The 23470-nt window shown below is 43.1% G+C and overlaps 1 protein-coding gene across 7 annotated transcripts in view; it reads right to left on the bottom strand.

Annotated features, from left to right (window-relative positions):
* Positions 1-175: 175 nt before the first annotated feature.
* Positions 176-23470, bottom strand: part of LOC128751463 (voltage-dependent P/Q-type calcium channel subunit alpha-1A-like) — a 53079-nt gene continuing 29784 nt past the window's right edge. For 4 of the 7 annotated variants that reach the window (XM_053852489.1, XM_053852491.1, XM_053852493.1 and 1 more), the window contains 22 exons: positions 23026-23125; positions 22773-22933; positions 22556-22696; positions 22178-22379; positions 21945-22109; positions 21755-21865; positions 20588-20671; positions 17855-17971; positions 17716-17781; positions 17423-17520; positions 17195-17345; positions 17003-17130; positions 15893-15989; positions 12516-12630; positions 11736-11843; positions 11009-11112; positions 9944-10059; positions 9737-9869; positions 8382-8495; positions 5603-5810; positions 5281-5540; positions 176-4705 (listed from right to left, as the gene is read on the bottom strand). In XM_053852489.1, coding sequence (XP_053708464.1) covers positions 3974-4705; positions 5281-5540; positions 5603-5810; positions 8382-8495; positions 9737-9869; positions 9944-10059; positions 11009-11112; positions 11736-11843; positions 12516-12630; positions 15893-15989; positions 17003-17130; positions 17195-17345; positions 17423-17520; positions 17716-17781; positions 17855-17971; positions 20588-20671; positions 21755-21865; positions 21945-22109; positions 22178-22379; positions 22556-22696; positions 22773-22933; positions 23026-23125 — 3511 coding nt within the window. In that variant the 3' untranslated portion in view covers positions 176-3973. The remainder of the gene's footprint in view (positions 4706-5280; positions 5541-5602; positions 5811-8381; positions 8496-9736; positions 9870-9943; positions 10060-11008; positions 11113-11735; positions 11844-12515; positions 12631-15892; positions 15990-17002; positions 17131-17194; positions 17346-17422; positions 17521-17715; positions 17782-17854; positions 17972-20587; positions 20672-21754; positions 21866-21944; positions 22110-22177; positions 22380-22555; positions 22697-22772; positions 22934-23025; positions 23126-23470) is intronic. The other 3 variants (XM_053852495.1, XM_053852496.1, XM_053852490.1) reach the window with 2 other exon arrangements.

Genomic DNA, 23470 nt, shown 5'->3' with positions numbered 1-23470 from the left:
CCACTTCCTCTGATTTCTTTAGTGTTAGGAAAAACCATCAGGTTTCAGCGATCCCATCCAGCAGCAGGAGTTTGTTCCTCTATTTTTATGTAGCCCTATAGTGCCAGAAGGAAAGTAAAACAATGACATAAGTAGGATCAAAGTAACAAAAGAACCACACAGCAGGCGGACGGCGTGCATTCTCTCTGGATTTTATTCTTTAGGAAGAGTTGTTTGGAATTACAAAATGCACTGGTAGAAATAGCAGTGAGACAGTTCGAGAGTGCGACAGAGTGAGAGAAAGAGAGAGACAGAGTTGGAGAGAGAGGAAGAGAAGAGGGAGTGCGTGCGAGACCAAACCGGAGGCCTCCACAAACAGAAGGGAGAAAACACCATTGAACTGCATTTCTCTTTTATTTTATACATTTTTCTCTTTAAAAACAGTTGGTGGTGTCCTGATCGTGTCGTGTCTCATCCCCATGTTGCAGGAAACAAACCAGACTTTCACCAAAGTCTCTTTTGTCTTTCGACTCTTTAGTTGTTTTTTTTTTGTTCATTTTTTTCAAAACCTTTTTTGTTCTCAAAAATAGAAGGAAAAAGGAACTGTTGCTTTTTTTTTAAAAACATCTATCTATTTATATATCTTTTTTTTCCTCTGAATTCAATAGTCTGCTTTTATCTTTTATGTCCTGAAGATGACTGTTAACCCACGGTGTGGCATGCACATAGCACATGCATTTCTGGAACTATTTTTTTTTCCTTTTTTTTCTTTTTTTAACATTTTCTTCTTAAAAAAACTCTTTTTTTTCTCTCAGAAGCGGCTTTACATTGCTTTTGACGTGTGGTTGATCAGCGTGTTAGTGGATTTCACTGCAGCATAGACAAATATGGATGGTGGATGACCAGGGCTCTGCATTTCTCACACACTCATCCACACACAGCCAAAATGTTTGGGTTGTTCGACTGAATTGTGTAAAAAAAAAACAACAACAAATGAATTAATAAAATCTGGAGACAAATAAAGCTGAGTAAGCACAAAACCGATCACCTGATACAAACCAACCCATACACACCCACACACACAACAACCAGGAGCTACATACCCAGTGTGCTATATCTGATTTTTAGTGAAAAAATATTGTGACATTCCACTGAGGTTGGAAAGACACTAATAGGCAGTTATTTTTCTCTTCTACATATACATATATATATTTCTGGTGCATTCTCTGGTCAACATGTGTTAGGCCTCCAGGTTAAAGTAAACATGAAATCATAGTTCTACGCATCGATGGAGCTGACAGTGGTGTGCATTGGTGACACGTGTTAGTTTGAGGCACACAGAGAAACACACGGAATCAAAACAAAGATTGTACACAGGTGTTTCCCACGACAGACTTCTTTCTTCCAACCCAAACGTCTGAACACCGGATTCTGTTCCGAGCCAGACGACATATGTAGCGTTACAGTGGCACCCTCCGGCCATAGACGGTACTGCGCCTCGGTGAGCAAATCTCAAAAATGACCTATGGCGACTGAAGAAATTTGATCACTAGAGATGGCAGTTAATATAAAAAAAAAATTATCCGGCAAAACAGTCAATTACCGTTGAGTGATTTCTTTTACCTACGTGCTTTAGTCTCGCTAAACTATTTACAGATTCACAAGGCAACAAATTCATATTTCAGGGGGACAAATACTGGATTCCCTTTTACCCTCATGAGCACAGCTTCAACCGTTGCATAGTGCCTGAGGGTTCAATATCCCCCTCGCTCTTGCTGTACGGTAGTATTGACTAAATTGTGCTTTTATTGTTGCATATGCCTTTCAGTTTAAGGAATGTCAAGCAGAAACTGAATTCCATTCTCTCATTCAAAAACATGGCAGTAACATAAGCTCAAGGCTAAACATGTCAAACTCAAGGCCAGGGGTCCAAAGAAGTGCTTCGAATTGTCGGCTCGAATGAAAAACCAGCATCTTGATCTCATCTTGTTGACGAGAATTATAAATATCAGCGATCAATCCGGAAACTTCACGATGCTCTGATCGGATTTCCCAATGAAACGTGTTTCAGGGAGAGCGTTTCCAGTGTAATGATGAAGCAGGACAACTTCTGTAGTTAAAAACAAACCACCTTTTTTTAGCCTCAGTAAATTCAGTAAAAGGCTTCAGTAAATATGGATTGCAGCTTCATTTGTCCAACATTTTTGGCCCCTGATTGAGTTTGACACTGCTAATCTACACTCACAAAAAGCATGAACTATTCTACTATCTACTATTTTTTGTTTGTGGTGTTTCGTGTCTTTTTGGTAACACCACAAGAAACGGTTAGAAAACACAAATTTCTCAGAGAAACCTTCAGAATCTTGAACAATTGTTGAGTATTGAGTGACTATCTAAATATTTTAGTCCATTTCTACATTTGATAAAGAATACTTTTTTTTTTAATTCAAGTGCACCCTAGTCATTTCAGCTGTTGTTACAGCACTTTTAAATGACTAGCAATCGATGTATTGGCTCCTTTAGGTCAAATGAAAGAGGCCCAGTATCGCAGTGACAGACCCGAATGCTTCATGAAGTGAAGCTGACAGTAAAAGCATTAGTGTCAAAGCTTCACCTCAGGGTTGGAAAAAAGACTCTGATCTTAAAAAACAACAAAAGACAGAAAGGAATCTGTCTCGTGACCATCACAAACCGTTGTATTTCATCCATTTATATAGCCAATTACCATGAAACGCACAGTTTCTCTCTCATTTTTAAACCTTTCTATAAATCTCTATCTCTCTGTTTCCACCCAAAAATCCTGGAAGACTTGAAAGTGTTTTCTGATTTGGCAACTTCGTCCACCGACGTTCTCGACACGGACCCTGCTTCCCTTAAGATCATCACTTGTGTTACAAAAGTTATGATCACAAAAAAAAGATGTGCATTTCCAGCTGTTCAGTGTTTCAGGCATTTGGCACGGAACGTACAGACGAGCAAGCAAAACCTAAATTTGTTTTTCATACAGATAAATTCTCTCCTTCCATCGGCGGGTTCCAGTGAAGGTACAAAGAGAGGAATGTCATACAGGAGAGAGAGAGAGAAACAGAAAGGCCAGATTACAAAAAAAAAGAGAGAAACGTTCAGATCACAACAGAAAAGACCAAGAAAGCACCCCCACCCACATACAGTCGTTTCTCATTGTTGCTATTATTATTATTATTGTTATCATTATTATTATTTTCTTTTGTATCATTCATGCAGGATTCCACAGGGTGTACAACTCTGCAAGTCTAAAAAACAAAGCTGCGTGGAGTGCAACCAAAGATTCAAGCTTCAATGTTTCAGTTGAAGAGGAGGAAGAAGAAGAAGCTGCAGGAGGAGAAGAAGAAATACTGCAGAAAAGTTTGTTTGGAACTCCACTTTTTTTTTTCTTCTCCGTCATCACAGGTTGAGGTTGGTTATATTGTTTCTGAGTGGAGGCTGTTTGTTCCGCGGACGGGGGTAAACATCCTTACTTGACCCAGCGAGTCCTCCGGGGTTATCCACAGCGTGCTCCCCCAACACTCCCACCCACCTCTCGCCTCGTGAGGCCGGCGTGTCAATTTCAATTAAAAACACAGATGATAAAACTCATCAATATTCAGCGAGTGGCTGGGAGGGTTGGGTCCCCTGCAGCGTCAGCTTTGACAAAAAAGAAAGTCTTTTTTTGTTTTGTCGAGTCGCAACTCTTGACATCTTGTAAGTGGCTGTAGCTCGTTGCCGGAGGCAGAATTTAAGACAAACAACGGCCGTGGACGATTCCGTAGTTCTTGTTTTCCTCACTTGGCGTCGTAAAAATGATGCACTTGATCCTGGTGTCCCCCGGCGCAGACCCTCCACCGCCATCGAGCCCACCACCCGGGACGAGCCGTGGTGGAATAAACAGCTATGAAAGAATGAATCATGGCAGCCAGTTCTTTCACCTTTCTGTCTGTTTACTTGGGTTTCTCCGTTCGTGCCGTGTCCCCGGGGGCTAGCACCAGTCGTCCTGTGTCTCTGTGTAGGGTTCATGCAGGCCCTTACGAGGACCCCTCGGATGCCCAGCTGGAGGGGGGACCTTCTGTGGTCCGTGTAGATGTGTGGAAGGAGATGAAGAGCGATACCCATTGGGTAGGCGACGCTGGACTCCCGGCTGACCCGGCGCTGGTCCAGTAATGGTTGCAGGGGCCCCGTGGAGGACTGTCCGTGGTGAGGTGCGGTTGGGCTGTGGGTGGGGAGGCGGGTGAGGGTGGGGGTTATTTACAGGGTGCGGCTGAGGAGGCGGAAGAGGATGGGGGTTGTGTGGTTGCTGCTGTGGCGGAGGAGGAAGAGGATGAGCGTGAGGATTGCCACCTTGTATTGGGTTTTGCTCATAGGCAGGAGGCTCATGTCGAGGGTCATAGTCCTGGTTGTAGAAGCAGCCATCCCCTTCCAATGAGCCCCCGACTTGGTCTCCCCAACGCACGGGAGGATGGCGAGGGGGGCCGTGGTGGGCCATTGGAATGCCAGCTAGGGGGACGCCCTGACCTTGGGTCGGCTCAGGGGAGAATCGCCTCGGACCCGGAGGTCCTGAGGGAGGGACTGGCATGGTCTTGCGCACAACAGGGGAGTATGTGACATGTGGGCGGGGCGTGGCAGGAGTCTGAGGCAGCTGTCGTCGGCCTCTGCGCGGAGTGCTCGTACCCGAAGTGGACGGGACTGGACTTCCGCTGACCGAGCTACTTCCCTATACAAGAAGTGAAATAAGGCAAATAAAAGGAACGTACCACAGTTCAACGACAGAACATGTAGAATAAAGTGTGGAATGCACAGCGAAGAAAGAGTGCGATTTGGGATGGAGACCTGGATCTAACGCAGGCGTCGTGCGACGTAATAACAGAGGAAAAAAAAGCCAAAATTAAAAGCAGAGTGAAGAGCGTTCTAAAAACGATGAACATCCTGCACAGAGATAAGCAACATGACATGCAGAGGAAAGAACACAGTGGACAACAGGAGACAAAAAAAAAGGTTAGGGGTTGGATTTTGGAGTGAAAAACATGGTGCACTTTGAAAACGATGACTTCAGACTGCAGTTTCTTAAACACATTAGCTCATACATTGGTGCTCTTCTGGGGAAGAATTCGTGGGAGCAGGAGGAGTGAAGACAAAATCACGACAAACAAATATAGTCCATATTTGTTGGTTTGAGGGAGAAGTGATTTACAAGTCAATGTTTACAAGCATTGTCTTGTAGTGGAGGGACATGCAGGGTCAAGCCTTCCTCAGTCATCTCCAGCTGTTATACTAGACCTGGACACCTACCTGTCGATGTGGCATGCAGTCGCGACCTTCGCTGGGTGACCTGGACCAGCGCCTGTCTCTCTCTCGGTCCCTCTCTCGGTCATGGTCTCTGTCTCTAGAGTGTCTGTGTCCATACTCGCCTCCTCTGTCTGCTACATAGCGCTCTTTCTCCACCGAGCCGTGGTGGTGGTGATGATGGTGGTGGTGTTTGCGGTCTTTAGAACGACCCCGGTCCTTGTCCTTGGCTGTCAGGTCACCGGATGCCGTGGTGGTGCCGAGGTCTGTGAGCCAGGTCATCAGCACACAGCAAAACAAATCGCAGATTCAAAAGAAATCCCCTCACCTGTGTCGGCATCTGCGTAGTGGCAGAGTGACCGCTCGGACGCGCGGTGGCTTCGGTCTTTTCGCCGGTGCCCGTGTCTGGAAACGCGGCCCTCCTCAGGCACACGATCCATGGTGTAGTCGTCTCCTCGCTCCCTGTGCCCGCGGCCGGACCTGCTGTGACCCAACGACGATGCCGAGCGCTTCATGGGACTGTTGTCATTGATGGTCTGGAAGAGCAAGAGAGACTGATAGAGACCACTAGCGCAGAGATACGCACTCAAGGCCTTATTTGATCTACATTTATCAGCATAAATCCTTCCATGTGTGTTTATAAAAAATCTATAAAATCAATGAGAATTAGAAACAGATCAGACAGATATTTTTTTTACTTGGTAACATTTAATCCATGGATTTTTATAATGAATTAAGTAAGGAGCTCACAACAAATAGGGTTTGGAGAGGTTTAAAAATAACCGCTGGTCCAAACATTAAAGAAGAAAAGATGAATAGAGAAAAGGCCCCGCTCTCTGATGCTCCTTCACCCCACATGACCCACTGGAGGCGAGTCCTCTGGTCTCGTCCTGCTCAGTGTGTGTTATTTCAGCCATGCAGTGTGTGTAAGATAAATCCTCTGGACCAGCACTGTATTTATCTGTCAGGTGAGCCGTGACAAAACTGCAGCTAGAGTCTGGATTTTATGTAGTCAACAGTAGATGAAAAGTTAGTCAGAAACACCTGATGATTTGACATCCCATGTGCAAGAAGTTCTCATAAACAAGACCCATAAGTGGCTGATCTCTGGTAGTTGCTGGCGAATGTGAAACCCACCCAAAAGACATCTCTTACTACTAAATGAACGGATAACCCCCCCCATAGGGAATTCCTGGTTGGTGCATGCACATGAAAGGGTCCACGTGGAGTTCTTATTAGGGAGGGATGGAGAAATGATGAGACAAGCAGAGTAGAACACAGAGCAACAACACCTCGGCTTGAAGAGCAAAAAGAAAAAGGAAATAAAGTGAGAGGTGATATGTCCACTTCAGCCTGAGTCTAAAAGGCAAGCTCATGAGAGGATCAGGAAGCCTGATCAGTTTCTGCCATGCCGACAAGTTTGATCAGTAAAAACAAACCCTGCCTCAGAGAGGTGACGACGGAAAGAGAGGGGGAGAAACAGACAAGACAGGGAAGACAAGGTACATACACTGAGGTTACTGCCACGTTGTTTCCCTTTCCTCCGCTGCTGCACGAGCACAAAGAAAACACACACAGAGCCACAGAAACACCAAAGGTGTGGTCACAGGTGAAGCCACGACACAGGGAGAGAGGTGAGGGATGGGAAGCAACAATTCTAGGTACAATAAGAGATGGAGTCACAGAGACAGAAACAGTAGACAACGACGCAGCAGTGAAGGTGGAAGATAAACACTTACCACGGACATTGGCAGGTGTGTGGCGCCGAAACAAGACTAACAAGCTCACAGGGAAACTACTCGTCGGACAACACCATGGTCACAACAACGATCAGCTACATGTATAAACAGACGTATACTGGTGCTGCGTTCAAGTGCTCTTTAAATTGCTCCAAAAGAAGAGACAGAGATAGACATTGCCTCACTTCTTTTGCTCTCTTTTGGCTCAGCTCTTTCGTCACCTGTCAGTCTTTCCTTCATTCTTGATCAAAGCTTGAATTCAAACGTACATTTCTCTCATATTAGCAAGATACTTGAACTTATTATTATTAATAATAATTTTATGACATCTACTCACTAGTAATCCTTGTCTTAAGTGCCGTTTCTTATTGGGAAATCTTACATTTTGGGAATTGACAAGCCAGCCAACTCATCTTACCCATATTTGATATAGAAGTTAGTATTCATGAACTTTCCAATGCATTCCAGAGGCTGCTTAGTTTTTGACTAGAGCCAAGCTAAAATATTTTTTGATACATGGGCTGACAATTTCACTTCAATTTAAGCTTTAAATCTTGAATGTTTTCCCTCATAAAATAACCATGTGAAACAATGACAGAGATGCAGAGCAGGTAATGTTTCTGAGATTACTTTACTACTGTCCATTAATGCAGTAAATGCAAAGAGGAGCAGCTTTATATCGGCGCCTATTTCTCAACGTTACAGCTTTTAAAGTTCACATCAGCATCTCTCAGAGCACGTGAACGCACCAGCAGCACACTCACAAACACACACAGGTACAGTTGACTGGAACAACAGCTGTTTCAAGAGAACAAGGTAAGAGCATACGCACATGAAATGGTCACACTCTATGTGATGCAGCTTCAGAAAAAAAAACAGAGCCCTCCCCCTAAATCTATAAACATTGGCTCCTGCTCACATGAAACCAGTCTCTTCATTGATAAAGTCGGACCAAATTGTCGCTGAAAGAATTGAGGTTTGTTTTGACAACCAGAGCACTCTGAGACATGAAAGAAAATAAAATAAAAAAAATGATAGTTTTGTGGATGGGAACGAGACAGAACCATGCAGGTTGAGAGGAAGAAATGAGAAGAAGAAATAAAAGATGTTATGATGTTGCTTTGCTGAGATTTGTCCGTTTGATAGAAACTCTTCAGCAAAGCATTAATAGAATTCATTTACACACAAACACCGAAAGCAGATTTACCGACAAAGATGACTGCAAATTGACCTGTGTATCGTCACCACAGCAACATAAAACGACCACTCAGGTCTGCGCGATCAATTTGGACAAGAATGAAGGAAAGGCGATGAGGAACCAAGGGAATGGAGGAAGTCGGAGAGTGGAAAGATGAGAATGCTGCTCACTTGGTTGTCTCCTGGGAGGCGGGGCATGGAAGCGGCCCTGCCGTGGCCTTCCATTGGAGGAAAGTGCTCAGTATCCGAGTAACCATCCTGCCCCATCTCCTTCATCTCTACCGTCTGAAATCAGAGCAGGAGAGCAGGAGACGCTGTGATTGGCTACAGGAAGAAGTGGTGTCGGTGGACAGTTGGCTTTTGACAGAGAGAGCGACTTGGAGAGGTGGATATTGTAATGGAGGCAATAGTACAAGTTTAGTTTGACGAATGTGCACTTGCTTTCATTCTGCTAAAAACAACTTCTTCTGCACTGATCTAAACAGACAGATTTTTAATAACAAACAAGTGCAAAAACTTCTACCACTGGCTTTGATCATGACACCGCCATCGAGTTTCTACTCAAAGAGACCATTTCATTATCAAATGACAGCAGGACTTGGTGCTCTGGCCTCAGTAGCTTCATCCCTGCCTGTTCTCACTCTGCTTCCTGCCTGTTTGTCCAGTAAAGCTGCCCTCTAGTTGATATTCTGTTGTCGCTGCCCTGCCTGCACTCTCTTCTTCGCCTCTTTTCATCAAGCTTACTTCATTAAATTGATCACAATTGGCAAAACAATATAAATATATTTTAAAAATCAGCCGTTGACGTATATAGTAACCGTGTATGTCATTCAAACGTATTTGAATGAAGCAGACAGCCACTCTCTTCGATCCAACTGCAGCAATTAAACGTCTCCAGACCTCAGGTGACTGATATTGAGATTTGACAGTGCCACTGATTGAAGGAGAGACCAGTCAGTTCCTGTAGGAGGTCTACAAGCAGAGAGGTTTAACAGCATGATAGACGCGGGCCGGTCGGAGGATGGACAGCAAGAGGGACGCTGAATGAGATGAAGGAATGAAGACAGAATTCCGTAAAATACAACACTGGAGAAAGACGTTTTGAGATGTGGGGCTAGTGGGACGTAGCACCACATGTCAAATCAAATGCTGAAAAAGTACAAACAACACAGAGAACACCAGTAAATAACACAAGTACTGTTGAAGAGGAACAAAACTCTTTCAGTCATATTGTAAAAGCACAAAAGGAGAAGCTCTGACTGCTATTCTTACCGTGACATGTAACTTAAAACTCAATGGAGGTGAAGTGAATGAAAGGTATTTATGGCTCTATGCAGCTGGTTTTAAAACCTTAGCAGTGGTTTGACAGTTATTATTTAATGGATGGTAAAGGAAAATCAACTGCAAACTCTAATCCACATTTTCTCGATGGTGGTCAGTTGTGTTGGTGTCAGTGACACCAGGTGTAACAGAAGCTTGGACTGTTGGCTTGCTCGCGAACAAATTTAACAGTTAAATCTTTCTACCTGTGAGCGAGACATGCTGCCCAGACCGTCCTCTATTTGACCTTCTGGGCTCCAGCTGCCGACTTTCTGGGTCATTTCTTGAGCACGAGCCGTGACCCACGATTGGCTCGCTGGGATCCCCCCTTCCACGGGTCTGTATCAGACATAGTGAGAGGCCATGACACACAATAGTGTCTGTAATGATCCGAGGGAAAAACGAAAGCTCACAGGCTGTTCGCCGTGTCCGTTTTCTCCGGTGGAGGGAGGGCGTTGTTGAGTCCGGGTCCTCCGTCCTGTGAGGGAGAAGGTGGCTCCACGCGCTGGAAGAGTAACGGGGTCCGGTTCTGTGTGAAGCAAACATGAACAATGTCAATATGTTTCAGAAAAAATAAAACAAGTTCACGAACAGATTTAAACATGATGGACCTCTAGAGCGTGATATATATATATATTTTTAGAAAAATCTTGTATAATCTTGTATGAGCAGATTTGTAGATGTGTTGCATTGAAATCCTAAACATGATGCTGCAGTTTCAGACTTTTACCAAAAGAGTGTGATGCTGCAAAACAGTCAACAAAGAAATGAACTGAGCTCAGCAAAATGAGTAAATGGCTGAGATACTCGGGAGAGAAAGCGCAGGCACTTCCGCCTGCTTAAGATTCAGATCTCTGCACTCTGTAGACGGCAGAGGGGCCAAAGCAGCGCCACATGCATTTGTCATTGTTTTTCTTTTCCTGCTGGGAAGCCAGGTCCCTCAGTTAAAGAAAGAGGTTTATTCTGTAAAGCCTCAGCAATGACTCCATCTATTGACCAAATCGGAGCATTTCTAATTACTTAGTAGCTCCGGCAAAGTCTTATCTATCTGCTGTAATTAGGAACATGCAGACGGCGCTATTGATTTCTGCAGTAACTCTGATTTATGTTGGGTCATTTCAGGTGAATATCACTTCTTGGATGGAGCGGACTGAAGCGGGCATCGTTGCCAGCAGAGGGCAGCACCGGACCAGTTGGGACGCTTGTAGACGGATAATAAACAGTGCATCTAGCAGCGAGACAAATGTAAAGGTTGAAATTCTGAGGAAAATAAAAGAGAGTTTCAGTGGAAGCATCCAGCCTTGACCCAAGGTTTGAAACCACCCACTCAAGAGTCGCCAAACACTGCATTTAACCGTTAGTTGGGTTAGAAAAAACTTTGATCTATGGTGGCAGTGAGAAAACTTTGGGGCAAAACTGCACTGATAACAGTGTTTGACTGGCTGTGACTGCAATCTTCCCCATACAAACAGCAGTACCTGCTCGTCCCGCAGCGCCTGCGAGCGTTTAATCTTGCTCTGCCGGTAGTACTCCATGATCATCATGGCGGCATAGATTTTTCCCACTGTCAAGTCTGTCGCTGCTGAGAAAATGACAAGTTACCCTGCAAGATTAGACCCTTTGGTATGGACCCTCAGCGCAAGGAATGGCAGAAAGAGGTGAGGCATGCACACAAATACAAACATCTCACACACCAAAACATGAACATTTTTGCAAAGTCTTTTCACAAACAGATTTTTTTTTGTTAACTCTTTAGTGACAACTCAAATCAACACATCAGTAAAATAAAAGAGCATGTCTCACCAGGGTTCTGGAGGGACAAAACAGGAACATTTTAAGGAGAGAATTATCACACGGTGTTTGAATCATCACTGACACTTCTGCAGATGCATGAGGTGACTTGGCACCTGTGCACAGTTTCCTCCTGGAGTGAAAAGACGTCTATAGAGAGCAGATCTATAGTGAGGCACCCTCTGATTCCAGGCTGAGATGTGAAGGAGTGCTGTGATCTGAAGTGGTCTGACAGTTCAAGTGTGTGTGTGTGTGTGTGTGTGTGTGTGTGTGCCAGCTAAATCAGAGGGTGCGGCAGAGAGAGAAGAAAGAAGCGACCCTCTGGTGGTGTGAAGAGACACTACAACACTGGGGTGGCACGTGGCGGCGTCCTCCGGGCCGCGCTGCTGTGCCTGTTACCACACTGCAACTTACACTTGTGCGGCGTCACCAGCAAATCCAGAGTCTTTTGAGAGAGATTGGGCCAGATCGCCATCATCTCCTTCCTCAGCTCCGCGTCCATCTGATGCTTGTCCACGCCACCTGGGAAGGTCACGCAAATACAGACGGAGGCACGCACATCCATTCCAATACACACAAATGAAGAACAAGGGCAGACGAACGTGACAAAAGACAAGAAGAAGAAAGGATATTTAGGCACTTAATCACATCACTTAATCTTGCTTTATCAGCAATTTCAGTTTTTACGTTGCAGATTTTTTTTTGTTGAATTTTAGCAATAAAATGTTCCATTAATTTTAGCCCATGATATACATTTAAAATACAGTATATTCACGTGTGTTAATGGAAAAGTGAGAGGGCAGTTAAATAACTTGAAAGGCAGAAAATTAGAATCCATTTTAAAGAATCATAAAACACATTCTAAATTAACAATAAAAATAATATATTTTTAAACACACGACAAGAATCAGAGATAAGACCTGTAAAAACATTGTTAACCGCTGATATGAGAACACTAAAGGTGGGGTTGGAAATTTTTCTTATTGTTTAAAATCCTGTTCAAACCTGCAATATAGCTGATTGATGAGAAGCTCAACAAAATAAAACAATTCCTGGTGAAATGCCTGCCACACTCAGCAGCCATTTGTCCGCTTCTCACCCCTCCCTTCACAGTCTCAGTTTTTTTTTCTCCAGAACCACCAACCCCACCTTTAACACTGGAAAGCAGAGATTAAGTTGCAGGTGATTCCGAACCTTCTGAAACCTTGGCGATCTTGATGTCCAGCGCAGTGCGTATCAACGCCATCAGAGTGGAGTTGAAGTGAACCGTGTTGTCGTCGGCTACGGGCAGATCCATGCGAAGCAATCTCTGTCGGAGAGTCAATCGAGTTGAGATGTGAGACGGCGGGAGAGAATTCAGGTTTGTTGAACCTCCATGTGAGCCAGACACAGGGTTGAGAGAGGTATTCTTGAGTTTGAGGGAGCTTTGGATAGTAAGAACTGAGCTTAAGCGCAGTTGCGTCTTTGTTGATATTTGAGGTGATTTGTTGTATCCAATAGTCTGATAAACAATATCTAAAGCTCCTTGAGGGGAGGTTCGGAGGTTCATAGTAAAACAAAGACCAAATAAACCAATAAACCCTTGCTCTTGCTCTTTGTTTATTGGTTTATATCTTTGTGTGCATCGACAATAGAAAAGAGACAAACATTGACTCACAGTGTGTTTGGTGACAGAAGACGGCGACGTCCCAGACATGCGGGAATCATGCACCCCCACCCCGACAAACTCCTCCCCGGTCATTCATTTCTTTCACCCCATCATTTGCTCATCGTCTCCCGTCCCCATGCGACATGCAGTGCACACGCAATATGCTTCATAGGACAGGCAGCTGTGCAGCCGTACATAGAAAGCATCGGGTGATACTAAATGAGTGTTGTTTTAGTAGTCTGAAGACGGGGGACGTAGATGATTAGATAAAAAGAGAGAGAAAGACAGAGTTGCTGAAGCAGTTACCACCACACAACTATGTTTTAACTGGAGAGAAATGTAAAAGTTGGTAACCACACATTAACTTTAAATGTATTGGCAAAGTAGTGATCCTCGATCACCTTTATTTATCTCTGAATTTAAAGCTCATAAGTAGACACTATGAGGTCGAGAAAGAAAACAGCAGAGAGGACGGAGGCTTAAATGAGGGATTAATTGGCAAAAAAAAAGATATTTTCACTGATTCACTATTTCACTGATGGTTGATATTAATCTGCAATAATCAAAATAGGTTGTTGGTTTTGAGAAGGGAAGCTCAGCAGAGAGGTCGAGGGAGAAAATCAACCGCTTTTGGAGCATGTTAATAAAAAAAAAAAAGCGACTAAAAATAGAAGAAACAGGAAAAAGAAAGAGAGAAACATCACCAGTTGGGTGTGTCTGTGATAAAGCAGTCCTGCCCGAAGACCCTGCTATTTCTCTTCAGAAGACAAGATCCAGAGTTAAAAGCAGGCCGCATAGCTCATTGTTCTGTGGACTCTGATGGTTTGGTCGCATCAGACAGTGGGGCTTGGGGAGGTAAAGGTTTGATGGAGAGGGATGATTTAAGCTGGTTCACATGTTAAAGCTCAGCTTTTCCAAAAGCATGCACTGAGACGGATGTCATCGGGGGAGTTAGGGGTTTAAAGCTTAGTTTAAACAAGGCTTTTATGAGGGGATAGATGGTGGGAGAGGTGTTGAGTGAACTCAAAAGAGGTCACCGTAATGGGTACATCTGGGAGGAGATTTTCTAATTTAACGTATTGATCAGCTGTAGAGGAAATAGCGAGCTATCTTCCTCCTGTGCCTGAAGGCAGCCTGGTTGCCCCCTGGTGCTCGCAGTGATCGGCCCATGTGGGCTTTGATATTTTTGAATGGCTTGTCGAGAACGTCTCGTGTAACAAAATCTGCCAGTGCTGAAAAGACGTCAAGTCAGTGGCGTGCACATGGAGATGGTGGTTACTGATCATGCAGAAGGCAGATGAAGGAGTTTTTTTTTCTTCGTTTTTTTTTTTTTTTTTTGTGAGGGAGGAGTGATGCGTAGATGAGAAAGGGGGCTGGAAACAGAATAGAACTGCATTGACGACAGAACCGAAGGACAAAGAGAGGATTGGACTTGCAGATAGAAGAGGCTGCTTGGGGGCTTTGAGCTGCTACATGAAGGGTGACAGGAAAAGAGCCGCTTCTGTACGGAGCTCTCAGAGGAGAACACAAGCCACCGACACAAGCCCTTCTGCTCTCTCTACCGTGAGAAATAACAGATTGATATGACCTAATTCTCTGCGTGTCTGTGCATGTGTGTTTCCCCATCCACAGGAGGGAACAAGTTGGAGGACGCAAGTCTGGTGGACCTTCCAAGCCCTGCTGCACACGCCATCTCCTTCACTGTAAATGTTTGCATGTGTGTGGATTTGCATGGGTTCAACGGTGCAAACGAACTGAGAAGGTCCCTCTTGTCGTTCCCTCCTGTGGATAAGCAACCCTTGTGCAACCCTTCGCCTAAAATGTCTCGCTCCCTCCACCCACGACACTCACACCATCACACGAACGCCACGACACCAACCAGCGCACCCCTAACTTTCCACAGAAAGAAACAGAAAGATAACAAAACACCACCAGTACACCAACTGAAGCGTTGAGAAAGAAAAAGAAAAGCCCTTCTCGGCTAGAACTGTGTTCTGACGTTCTGACCTTGTAGGCCACCCGTGCTGGACACCTCTTCCCAAGGCCTAGTGGAGGACACATGTGCCTCAGCATGTCATACATTTCCCTGCAACTGATCCTGCCACTGCACCATCACCCCATTAATAAAAACACAAGGAGAGGAGGGACAGGGAGACGCTTGGTTAGACAGTTGAATGGATAAAAGAGGGGATTAGTGTCTAGAAACAAGAGGGGAAAAGAATAGAAAACAAAATGACAGGTAGGTTAGTGGACAGGATTTTTGGTCTGAGCCGAGGTGGACACTTTAATTGTATTACAGTGGAGACGGAACACACAAGGTTGACGTAACTTAATATACTTGGGGAGAAATAATTCTGTACTCGGATGAGCTATATTCCTACGAAGGCTTGACAAGCGTTTTCAATGGCAGAAAGCTGTTATTATCACAAATTGGCCTTAAAATGTTCCCACTCCAAAACAGCAGTCAAGACTCCAAATTCTAGAAAAACAGCATTTTATATTAGCATTATTTTTTTTGTGAGGAACGCTTGCTTCTGCTCCACAGGGGGTCAAGGGAAGGAAGAGGTAGGAGTGACATGTCAATGCAGTTTCTGTCTTTCCCCCCAACCCCCCAAAAACCAAGAACAATGCAACAATACAGTGTGCAACCGTAGCTTACTAAATCGAAGCCACAGCAAGCAAAAAAAAAAAAAACAACAACCCTAAAAATGATTTCACTATGTGATTAAAAAAGTGCATTTCACATGCTTCTTTGGGTGTCTGCATTGTCCCGCACATTCTCTCAGCATTGTAGAATGCAATGGTGGAAAAGAAGTTGAGACTTGAAATGAAACAAAAAAAAAAAAAAGCTGCATTCACTCCATTCCTGGATGCTGTGGCTAGCAAGTGTGGTTGAGATGCTTTGTTTGAGCGGAAGTCAAACCTTGCAAGCCACCCTATGGGGGCATTTCTTTCCTAAGCCAAGAGGCGGGTCGATAACTCGCAATAAACTGTACATGTCCTTATAATGAATGCGACCGCTGCAAGAAGAATACAGGGGAGTTAAAAAAAACACACACATACACACAGGAAAACACAGTTTCAGAGACAAGAGAAAACGCTGGGAAGTATTTGAGATACAGGAGAAATACTATTCGTAGTAAAGCGCAACAGAGTCATTCAAGGAATAAGATATGGCTGTCTAGGAGTAGTTTAATCCAGCCTCAACTGTGGGCGGTGTAGTTAAACAATTGCCAGCTGGCTAGAGAAGCTCAGTAAACAGTTGATAGTGTAATAGCAGCTTGTGGTTTGCTGACGTCCTCCCTGTTAATTCCCTGTTAACCATGTGACCAAGACTTGTCCCTTAGCTGCATGAGTATTTCTGTGTCCGTTTTATTTCATATTTTATGAACATAAACAAGACATAAAAAATGAAAAAATGGAAGTTTCAGTGACAAATTCATCACTTGTCAGAAAAATTACCAGAAGTCCAATAAAATATTTATCTTTTTCATTTTGTACTTCACACTATTATGATCTTAGAATATATTAGTTTGCAGTCTACAGAGAAATCATGTTTTATTAGTCTGTGTGCGTTTTACAGGACGATAAAAAGGGCGACACACATGTAGCCGAATACAGAAACCATTAAACTTAGCATGTCTACAGGGGGGTGTTCAGACTAGGAGCTCAGAAAGGAAGGGTTCGAAGGTAGACTGTCGCAGTAAGTTTCTGTCTGTATTCAGGTTTCAGGAAAATAGAGGGAGGCAGGGGAACTGTTAAAGGACGTTTAGGAGAGACGTGGAAGGAAGCGGGAGGGATGGTACTATGGGTGAGATAACCTGATAAGGTTATTCTCAGGTTCACCCTCTTGCAGCTTTTTCACTACAGGAAGCCGTTTGGAGCAACGATTGAAGTTGACTTTAAAAAAAAAAAAAGTTTGATAACACTGCAGGATCCTGGTTGTGTGATGAAAAAAGCATGTTAAAAGACGTTTCACCAATTGCAGAATGATCATTTTGAGTTCCTCTGTGGTCTGAGGTCGACCACTCACCAAGCTGCAGGATCATACTCCGCCCAAATCCTGACATACTCATCCAGGTGATGTGGTCCAAGTATGGAGGAGTCTCGCGTCAGGTACTCAAAGTTGTCCATGATGACGGCGACAAACAGATTCAGCATCTGCACGAAGAGCAAAAGGAGTTGTTGCATGTTCTTTTTTCGAACAAGGTGAACAAAGTCTCACCAAGAACGAGCAGAAGAAGATGAAGGAGACGAAGTAGAGGTAAGCCACTTGGCTTCCGCATTCCGGCTCTGTGTTCCCTGACAGGGGGTCGCATTCTTTACTCCCAAGACACGACAGCATGATGTCATGCCATGCTTCGCCTGTTGCACTCCTAAAGTCACAAACAATATGGCATTACATTACAAATTTCAAAATGTCACATGGGGGGGTCATGTGAAATCTAGTCACCTGAACAGAAGCATGAGAGCCTGTATGAAGGTCCTGAAGTTGTTGTGCTGGTTGATGGCGCTCTCTCCGTCTTCTTCGATCGCAATGTTACCAAACAGCTGTGGACGCAATGATGCACATGAGTCTCCTTCAACGACAACTTCAATAGATCAATCAACCCTGTAGTCCATCACAGACTGAAAATATCTGCCTGCTATTTCCTGACAATCTTCCACCTCCCAACCACAAAATGATCACGTTCTCCTCCAACATCCATATTCAGCCATCATTAATGCTTCGATCATATGACTCACCTGCATTCCGATGATGGCATAAATGAAGAAGAGCATGGCAATAAGGAGGCAGACGTACGGCAGGGCCTGTGGATAAAGCAGATTATGTTATGGCTAACTGAAAAATAAAAAAGTAAAAAAAGACTGAATGGCCATGAACCTTGAACGACTGCACGAAGGTCCACAGCAGAATGCGGATGGTTTCTCCCTGCCGCAGCAGCTTGATGAGACGCGCTGCCCTGAACAGCCTCAGGAAACTTAGGTTGATGAAATTGTTCTACAGCGGAACCACGACATGAAACAAAGACATTATGATTAGCACCGCAGCCAGGGTGCGGAAAAATCCAGCAACAAAAAGAGGTGACAGAGGGAGGTGCTTTTAGGAAGGAGGAAAGTGTTGTTAGTTTGAGAGCGAAAAACCGAAAACAGTCAAACTGAAAGAGATCAAACTCAAAAATAAAGGAACCAGGAGCCAAAACAGTCAAAAGCAAACCAAAATAAAAATGAATAGCAAGGCTCCGACAAGCGTCTCATAAACCAAACAATGCAACACAAAAGGGAAATATCATCCAAGTCTAGCCGGGTTCATCCAAATTGAGTTCATCATGTGATAGCGTTTGCAGCGTGTCGAGGTGGTATGTCAAAAGTGCGGGGACATTTTCTTGGAGAGACAACCAAATGCACTAATTCTCTCAAGGCAACGTGCGTTTTCTTTACTTTCCTGAAAGAGCAGGCTCACAGCATGCAGATATGCAGTAACAGAACCATGCAGCAACACGAGGGTCTGTTCATATCCGATCCAATGGGATCGGCTGTCGGGGTTAGGTGACATGAGAACCAGGACTATTTTAGGGGTGTAGCGGCTTCTTCTGTTTAAATGATTCGAAGTGTCGAAACTGATTAAAAAAAATATACATATATTTCATTACCTTAATAATAAATAATAATAATAAATAATAATAATAATATTATATATATATATATATATATATATATATATATATATATATATATATATATATATATATATATATATATATATACTCATCTAACCTAAAAAAAACTGCTAAAAATAAATCATCTACTCAAAAGCAGAGAAAACCTCTTAGCATGAAAAAATATAAATCAGACCCAAAAACAACAGCAGAAATAAAATAAAAATAAAACCATTCTTTTTCATCCTCCAAATGATCCCTAAAACCATTACACCCCTAAATGAGTAACTCTAATAATTTAATAATTGAAAATAAAACTGAATTTTGACATAACTTATTTATCAAAATAAGCTATATCTCTGTGTTCCAAAAGGACAGGCAGCAGGCTCATGCATGTTTCCCTGCTTTTAGATCCAAATGTGCTTTGTAAACTTAAATTGTTGGAGGACACTGCAGGGGCAGCATGCATCATTCTGTCTCTCTGCCACAGACAAAGCCTCAGACTCTGTCACTGTGACTGAGATCTCTCTCACTCACTGTGACAGCGTGAATACTAACCTTGACTGACAGAGTTAGAGATCTATTCTAGCATATTTCCTATCCTTTACAAGATGAACTTAGGTTCATTGCAAAGGATATACAGCACAAGTAGAAGAAATGCAAACATAAAATATATTTAGAAGTGGAAGAGAGATTCTTTGTGTCTGGGTCGACATGCAAACTTCATTCACAAGTGGATGCAGTCAAACAAAAACGAAGGATGTCCAAAAAATTACAAACCATCTACATGTGGATGTTGCAGATATATGGTTTATAGTGGCAAATTTTTGGATTTTTGGTTTGAAGGACAACCAGAGAGATTGACCAAGCCAGTGGTCATGGGTGGACACAGAGGATTCATAGTGCATTTTGGTTGGACGGGAATCGCAGTAGAAGTTGTTGGTGTTGTGAGGGAAGAAGGGGGGCAGAGGTAGATTACAGTAGATCGTCGTAAAGTTTGTGGACGGTTTTAAGAAAGCATGTAAAAAAAGATAAAAACAGAAATAAATGAAGATTCATTAGAGACATTTGGCCACAGCAGCACGCTTGTGTCAAATCCAGAGAACACACACATTGTCAGAAAGATCGAAAATAACAAGGATTATCATGTAAATGAAAACAACTGCATTATTAAGGGCAACACATGATTCAGTATACAACCATCAAACCAAATTCTTAAGGAACTTTTAAAGATATTTAAAGAAAATTCATTTAAAATCAAATTTTTACCAGACACATTGCACCATGCCAAAATAAAATATATTACAAGGAGACAAGATCTTGAAGCCTTCTCTGTAGACACACAACAGTTTCTTTCAATGATTTGAAGCACCCTTTCTATACAAATGTTTTAATCTCGAATCAAAAGCATTTAATTCATTGTACAGTCAAGTTTAGCAATGTCCCTAAAGCTGAGGTTTAATCTAACTGTGATGCTGTGGATGACATTAACTCATTGTTTCGTGCAGACAAGAATCAGTCAAACGTGACTCAAAATAACATTTCAAAGTCTCCACAATAAACACCGATGGCTCATTCAAAAAATCATCACACTTTTATTGAGTCATCGGACAGCGCCACCTGCAGCTACGAGCAGATCCCATCCTCAAAAGTGTCGTCTCTCCTCATCCCACCAACTGGGACAATTATATAAGACTTTCAAGAGACGTTCATGCTCCACTGAACAACAGTAGCCTCTAACTCATGCTACTGTAACTCCCAATCATGTACACAGTATGTTTCAGGTTCTGTTACGGATCAGCCCCCAACACACATCAGAACGACTATAAGAAATATCCCATAAGAAAAGAGAAAACGCTATGATGTCACTGTCACATTACGAATTTAAGCCCTGGCTCTTCCCGTGCACTGAAGCGTATACATCAACATACTTCCACGGCTCAGCTGCTCCGACTTACCCCAAGCTCCGTCACCAGAATGTCAGTGATGCTGCCCAGAACAGTCACACAGTCGAAAATATTCCACGCATCTTTGAAATAATTCTGTGAACAAAGAAGAGGAAAAAAGGGCTTGTTAGAACACAGCAGTGACAAAACAGCATTCAGTAATTTTTAAAACAACTTTAAAACAACCCCAAAAACCACCAAAGTGGGGGGTTGAGGATCTACACTTTTTGACTTGAGTCTTAATTCATCTCCTACATTTAGCCCCCGAGAACTGAGGTAACAGGAGGTGGATGTTAAGCAAAATCCCCTGAACGAATGTGTATTTATATGGTCAAGCTCCTGCATGCATCAGTTTAGATTGTAATCCTTTAAATGCTCAGTTACTCATCTCATAATCTTCACCCAGTAGCATAAATCTTCTAATCACTTTCAACACTGCCTCCTACTTTGATGACTGACAGCTGACTTTTAAATCGGAACATTTCAGAGGGTGTTCAAGTAGCCTGTGCTGTATGCTAACATTCCCGCTTTTGAGGATCATCAGACATGAGGCCATGAGAAAATCGAAATAGGAGCAGTAAAATTAAATTTCAATCTTCAGGCCAAAGTTAATTTGGAAATAAATATAATAAAATCTGTTTTTATTGTGCCATATTTATACTATAGTGCACATAAAATGTAAAAAAGGAATAATATATTACATTAAAAACAACAAATCTGAGTGAATATGTAGAAAACAAGGTCAATTGTATCTATATTTTATTAAACAATGTGAACAAAAGGAGAGTGCTAAAAATATTTAAATACTTTTAAACAAGTGAATTAACAAAACATGGGGGGGAGTGCATTTTGAAAAAAAAAAAAAGATTTAATTTACTCGGTAATGAATGATATACAGACGCTTCGATTACTAGTGCCAGTAACTCGAGTTGGTCTTGGATCCTCGTGGGATTCTCATGTTTTCTGAGGATGAGTGGCGGAGAAGGACGGCTCACATGTCCAGTGTCACACCAACATATAAAGGGGTGAAGAGAGAGCCAACCTGAGCAGCGAAAGCTCTATCAAAGCCTTCTCTCTGCATTTACTTTGATGTTTTGTAAAGTAATAAACATTACACTTTTGAGTTCCCTCCTCAAATGATTCCTCCACACATATAATTCTGTAAAGAATATCCCTCACCAGTGCTCCAAATGCAATGATCTTGAGCACACATTCCATTGAGAAAAGAGATGTAAACACGATGTTCAAGTTCCCCAATACAGCTTCGTAGGTATCCGAAGCCCCATCATACTGCAAACAAGAATAAAAAAACAACTTAGAGCTCATGTAAACTTAAATGAGTGGCCAGCCAATGTTATCATCTGCTTACCTTCATCATAAGTACGACAGTGTTGAGCGCGATCATGGCCATGATAGTATACTCAAACGGCGGTGACACCACAAACTCCCACATCTTGTACTGAAAGCTGAGCTTGTTTTGGGGCATATGGCGTGTCAGGGGTCTGGCGTTGATTGCAAAGTCTATACAGGCTCTCTACAGGCGAGAACAGTAGATAGTTCAGTCAGGTTAGCCGTCACAATTCAACGTTGACTTCCTCTTACCTCGTTCTTTTCTAAACTATAATCCTCCATCATCTTATCTCCTTGTTCTTGGAAGGTGATGATGATCAGAGCCACGAAGATGTTGACAAAGAAGAAGGGGAAGACCACGAAGTACACCACGTAAAAGATGGACATCTCCATCCGGTATCCCGGGCTCGGGCCCTGGTTCTCATAAGTCGCATCGACTGAATGTTTCAGCACCCTGAGAGTCAAAACACGTTGTGCTTTATATCAAGATTAAAAAAACATTTATAATGCTTCTTAATGTCACTATGGGAACATGTTCTTCTAAGTTCTTGTAGGCCACATAAAATGACTTGGAGGGCCGGGTCTGGCCCTTGGCCTTAAGTTTGGTGTTAGATGTTTTTCATTACTCACTGCGGCCACCCCTCTCCAGTAGAGACAGTGAAGAGGGTGAGGAGGGCCCAAGCCACATTGTCGTAGTGGAAATCGTACTTCTTCCACTCCCGCTTCTGTGCCTTAACTTCATTATCGCGTTCGTAGACCAGAAACTCGCCTCTGTGACAATACATGAAAGACATCATAAGTAGAGCGACGCGACCTTCTGTTGTTTGGAAAGCTCGCGTCTCCTGACCTGCAATCGCGCTCAAACTCTTTAGACTCGTCGGTGCAGTAAAAGAAGCGTCCCTTGAACAGCTGCACAGCAACCACAGCGAAGATGAACATGAAGAGTAGGTAGACGATGAGGATGTTCAGGACGTTCTTCAGCGAGTTTACCACACAGTCGAACACAGCCTGGGAAAGGTGGAGCATTAGAGTGAGGGGAACGGCTCCGCATCATAATTTAACACCCATCTTCAGCCCATCACTTGTACACTTGTTTATACCTTGAGCTTGGGAAGGCGTTTAATAGTCTTCAGAGGTCGTAACACTCTCAGCACCCTCAAGGACTTGATGGTACTGATGTCTTTTCCTTTGCTGCTCCCTCTGAATGTCCGGATTTGCGTCACATGTAGGTGAAGACACAAAATTGGAGCAAAGCAAAATATTATAACCAGAAAAAAAGTATTTAAAAACAAGTAAAAAGCCATTCTTTGATGAGAGTTGAGCCCGCGTTAACTCAAATTGAGTAACTGCGTCTGGTTAAAATACATAGCAACACATGCAGCGTTGCTATATTACTCTTCAGCTGTACTTCTTGAGTGAGGTTAGACTTAGGGTCACTTGACAACTACTGAACATGCCGTGGGATTGCTAGCTTTCTTTGCAGTTCAGTAGTCTGCAATGTATTTCAATGCTGGTCGATGAAGACTACCGTCTTGGCTTGCACAT

The sequence above is a fragment of the Synchiropus splendidus genome, chromosome 19, assembly GCF_027744825.2.
Source record: "Synchiropus splendidus isolate RoL2022-P1 chromosome 19, RoL_Sspl_1.0, whole genome shotgun sequence".
In the NCBI taxonomy this organism is placed as follows: domain Eukaryota; kingdom Metazoa; phylum Chordata; class Actinopteri; order Syngnathiformes; family Callionymidae; genus Synchiropus; species Synchiropus splendidus.
Note: the sequence above shows the minus strand (reverse complement) of the source record. Positions and strands in the feature narration are given on the sequence as shown.